Source organism: Daktulosphaira vitifoliae, unplaced genomic scaffold, assembly GCF_025091365.1.
Source record: "Daktulosphaira vitifoliae isolate Bord-2020 unplaced genomic scaffold, ASM2509136v1 Scaffold_1, whole genome shotgun sequence".
NCBI classification, from domain to species: Eukaryota; Metazoa; Arthropoda; class Insecta; order Hemiptera; family Phylloxeridae; genus Daktulosphaira; species Daktulosphaira vitifoliae.
Genome location: NW_026099572.1, coordinates 18487552 through 18492724, shown reverse-complemented (window position 1 = coordinate 18492724; position 5173 = coordinate 18487552). Strand labels below are relative to the sequence as shown.

Genomic DNA, 5173 nt, shown 5'->3' with positions numbered 1-5173 from the left:
AAAAAAAAAAAAAAAAAAAAAAAAAAAACACATCATAGTAAAATTAATACCTTCTCAGCTTCGCATCGAAGCTAAAAATTAATAATGTTTCATTTAAAACTCTTTTAAGATTTTAATATAAACTAGTTAAACAAATAAAATTCAAGTTAAACCAAAAACTCTTATTTTAACTCAGTCTTTATAATACCTATATAATTATGAAGTTTGTTCAAATTTAAATTTTTTTTACAGTTTTTTTATAATATCAAATATTATTCTACACTATGTAAAAAAAGCCGAAAGAAAAAATACTATCTTTATATTTAATACCGGTAATAGTATGTAGATTTTTTCATGAGAATCATCAATGCTTAAACAAGTATAAAAAATTAACAGTAATATTGTAGCATTATCAAACATTGACAAGTTATTTAAGTTTTATTATTTATAATGTTTTAATACTAATACTACTTATTACTAATGCATTATTTCAAAAATATTCAAATGGCTCGATTTTTTATTACTAATTTTAAGAATAAATTTATAAACACATTTGTTAACATATAATTTAATAAGGATTTTAATAGTATAATAACTATGATGAAAGTAAGAGATTAACTAAATATTATCAGTTATAATTACAACATTTATGTCATTAACATACAAAACACTTTCATAATTTTGTATTATGAGATTGTTATCATTTTAAAACAACATGTGATCGCTTGAGCATTAATGATATATATGGAAAAAAGGCAATACGGTAATAAATATTTCAGCTAGTATGAATATATATGGTTATTTCTATAATTTATTTTACAACATAGATTACTTTTTGATACTATAGAAAAAATGTTAAAAAAGTAAAATTTTAATAAACTTCAAAAAGATGTAATAATTCAACTGAATTAAAAAAATAGTTTTTAATTTCAACATTTTTCTTTAAAACTAATCTATAAAATAGATATTTTTTAAAATCCCCCAAAAAATATCCTATTTTACTGTATCTAATCTATCTAGTTTGCTATAAATGCTTTATAGTATCAACTTAATAAATAAATGTTTGAGATTTCAAATTTATTATTACTCTTTTTAGATTTGTGATCGAATTAGACAGTCTGCTCAAGGAACTAAACGTCGAGTATTTGTAATTGAAACTATGGGTGGATATTGCGGTTATTTAGCTACTGTTGCTGGTTTAGCTGGAGGAGCAGATGCAGCATATATTTATGAAGAGAAATTTACCATTAAAGACTTGCAAAATGATGTATATCATATGGCTTCAAAAATGGCTGAAGGTGTTCAACGTGGTTTAATATTGAGGTAAAGTTTAAAAGTGAAAAAAAATTACAACTTTTATTGTTGAAATATTTTCTATATTATATAGGGTATTTGATTTATCATAAAAAAATCGATAATTTACAAAATAAATACAATATTAAAAATAAAATGTTGGACTTTTTTAATTACACATATTTTTTTATTTATCATCTATTAAATATTTTTTAAAATCACCTTATAACTCATAGTGGTGTTAACTTAATATTTTTAAATAACAAACTTTTGGAACAGTATTTATAATTTATTTTTTATTAGTTAAAATTTGGAGAATAATGGTGCGAGTCAAGTTCAATTTTTTTTATTTTAAAATTTTGACCATTGATCCATAACCAGACTATTATACTATACTGAATGTGTATCACATTCACAAGTCACAAAGTCACAAGGTCACTAGTGTACCTTCCACTCTTCCAATTTTCATATCTCTAGTGTTAAAGAATCAACCACCATATTATTACTATTTATTTACATTTAAAATCCTTTATTCAAAAATTATTGCTTATACCATAGAAGATAGGAAATACACTGGGACTTGACAGTTTAATTATTTAATTTCCATTCCATGTACTATAAAAGTAATCTTTAATCAAAATATTAATAAATATATATATATATATATAATATAATATATACCTACACTTATTTTAGATAAAGTTTAATCTATATTTATTTATTTATAATGTTTGCACTCACAAGAGCAAGACTAAAAATTTATAACATATTTTTACATAATACAATAATTATTATTAACATTTAAAAACATAATTTTTAAATTTAAAACTGTTATCAAATCATAAATAAAAATTGTACAGACTATTACATTAATTCATAAATTTCTAAATTTCAAGGAAAATGCCAGAATTTAGAGACCAATTAAACAATCTAAAAATAGTATATGCTAATGAATAATAAAAACTTTTCAAAAATATTGTTGGTATCAAGTCTGGTCAAAGTTTAGGATCATTATTCAGCTCGTTTAGTCCTTGAAAATTTTCTGCTAGAGTAAAGGAATATTCAGATAAATAGCATTATTAACATTACAAGGTTTTGAACCATTGAAGGAGGTTTGATTGAAATCAGTACATCAATTAAAGAAATTTACTAACTAAAAAATTATGATTTTTTTAAGTTATGATTAGCTTCTAGATTATCTAATTCCATCAAAGCTAGTGATACATTTTTATTTTTCTTGTTTTTAATAAAATTCTTAAAAGAACGGGGGTTTATTTTCAATTGATTTTGAGTAAAATCCAAGTACTATAACAAAGTGTTGATGTTTGTTTACATTTAGCTCTTAAATTAGAAAACTTGTAATCATTTGGACATTTAGATAATTTAAATGCTTTATGAGCAACTTTTTTTTGTTCAACCATAATTTTTAATTTATTACTTACCCCTAATGAGAATTTATGTTTACGTTCATAAGATTGAGGAACATACTTAATCATAATGGAAATCACAACAAGGTGTGACCTCCTCTATTAGTCGAGCCCCAGAGTGGGGTCCATTGCTTGAGCCTGCATCATGTATAGGTGGGGGTAGGACTTTGTGACAGTTTGGGATTACAATAATTAACAAACATAAAATAACATATATCCTAACCTAAGGTATTAGATTGAACCAGCGTCTTATGGCTTTTTGCCCTTTGATAAGAGGCTGTCTTTGTCTCAGACGCTTCTTTCTTCCTTTTAAGAACGAATTTCACAAACACATAGACAGTTTCGTCCGTTCGGGAGCCCACATATTAAACCGGAGTCCATCATGTCCACTCCGTTCAGATGATACGAATAGTGGGAGTACATCTGAATGATCTCTCGTTTGAAGGTAATTATTGAAGTAGCCATATCTGGACATTGCTTGAGAGAGATGTTAGGTAAACTCCCTGTAAATCTGGCCAACCCATCTCTTGATCCGAATAAGGGTCTAATGAGGGACTTCGTTCAATGGCTTACCTATTCCTCTTTGTTTTAATGTTTACGTAACCAAAATATTGCCGTCCACCTTAGGACTATACAGTCTTTCACATCTAGTGGTTGATTATACTCCCGGCGGATGGTGCACTCTTTTACCAGGTAATCGGCGGGCAGTAAGGACGCCAGAACACTGGCCGTTGTATCAAAAACTGTACGGTAGACTGATGTGTCCCTTATGGTTGGCCTCCTTTGTACACTTAGGAAGGTCTCTTGATTTTTGGATAAATACTCCAGTGTATCTGCCCAAACCGAGGACCCATAAAGAGTACCGAGTGCACAACTCAGCTACACTTCCTATACTTAAAGTGGTCTCTATTTTAAAAAGGATAGAATTAGTTGTTGATTCAGAAATCGATATTAAATATTTTTACTTTTAGAGTGTACCAATTGATTCTACAATTTTATGAAATAATTTTTTTGCATTTTATACCATATTTTAGTGCATAATTCGTTTTTTTAGAACTGAAGTTATGTGCCTTGTTAATTATACTATAATTGTATTAATTTAATATTTTGAATAAAAAATAACATATAATAATCATGATTTTATCTATTTCAGAAATGAAAAGTGTAGTGAAAATTACAATACAGATTTCATTTTTAGATTGTATACTGAAGAAGGAAAAGGACTCTTCAGTACTCGCATGAATGTTCTTGGTAAAATAAAATTAAATAACATATGCTACAATAAAAATTTTTTTTTTTCTAATTCATATTTGTATCAATATTTTTTACTTTCTTATTTGTAGAATTTTAATCTATAATAAAAATAGTATGAGTTGCTCAGAATTTTCTGGTAGAATTATGTTTGTAACAGTTGTTGAAAAATTTGAATCAACTTATGGATTTTTTTGGGATTTTCATAGTTATTTTTACAGTTATATTATGCTAAACAGTTTTATTTTAAAACTTATAAAAATAATTACATATATTGACATGTGTTTTGTTGAAAAAATTAATGTTAATGTACTTTAGGACATATGCAACAAGGCGGTTCCCCAACTCCATTTGATAGAAACATGGGAACAAAACAGGCAGCAAAATGTGTTGAATGGCTTGTTGAAAAATTAAGAGAATCTACAAGACCTGATGGAACCATCTATACAGATGTTCCTGAAACAGCTGCTATGATGGGTGTTATTAAACGGCAGTATCGTTTCACACCATTAACTGATTTAGTACCAGTTACTAACTTTGAGTAAGTTATTTATAACGTTTCTTTATTTTTTAATATTTGTCATAATAAACAAAGTTCAAACCATATATTTTATTACTTTAGACAAAGAATACCTAAGACCCAATGGTGGTTGAAATTAAGACCACTTTTACGTATACTTGCTAAACATGACAGCGCTTATGAAGAAGAAGGTATGTACATAACAGTTGAGGAAGGATTGGAAGCAGACACATTGTTAGTGTGATGAAATATGTATAACATAAATTCTTTTATAAAATTATCAGTAAAATACATATGGAACATGATAATAACTAATTTAGTAACTACATTTAAATTTTAATAAAATAATTTTGGATATATATTATGCTAGTGAACACTCTAGTCATCTTGTGTCATTTAGATTATCCATTTGAAAAAAATTATCATTAGAACTTATTAATAATGATTTTGTATAAATTAATTTTGAATCAGTCATTTTAGTACTTATGAAATAATATATTGTAATACAGTGTCCTAAACGTTGTTTTCTATGTTGTAAATGGATATAATTTATATTTAATTATTGCTATGTTTTTGTTTTAATACTTCTTCCAATTACAAAATATCTGTTAGTTTTGAATTTTTGTATGTTGAATTTCTAGTTTAAATAATGATCAATAATGTGTGCTAGTTAAATAATAAATAAATAATTAGTAGCTATGCA

The 5173-nt window shown here is 26.2% G+C and overlaps 1 protein-coding gene across 6 annotated transcripts in view; it reads left to right on the top strand.

Moving 5' to 3' along the window:
- Window positions 1-5173, top strand: part of LOC126896359 (ATP-dependent 6-phosphofructokinase) — a 19283-nt gene extending 14110 nt beyond the window's left edge. For all 6 annotated transcript variants that reach the window (XM_050669061.1, XM_050669062.1, XM_050669065.1 and 3 more), the window contains 4 exons: window positions 1076-1302; window positions 3853-3950; window positions 4269-4491; window positions 4573-5173. In XM_050669061.1, coding sequence (XP_050525018.1) covers window positions 1076-1302; window positions 3853-3950; window positions 4269-4491; window positions 4573-4714 — 690 coding nt within the window. In that variant the 3' untranslated portion in view covers window positions 4715-5173. The remainder of the gene's footprint in view (window positions 1-1075; window positions 1303-3852; window positions 3951-4268; window positions 4492-4572) is intronic.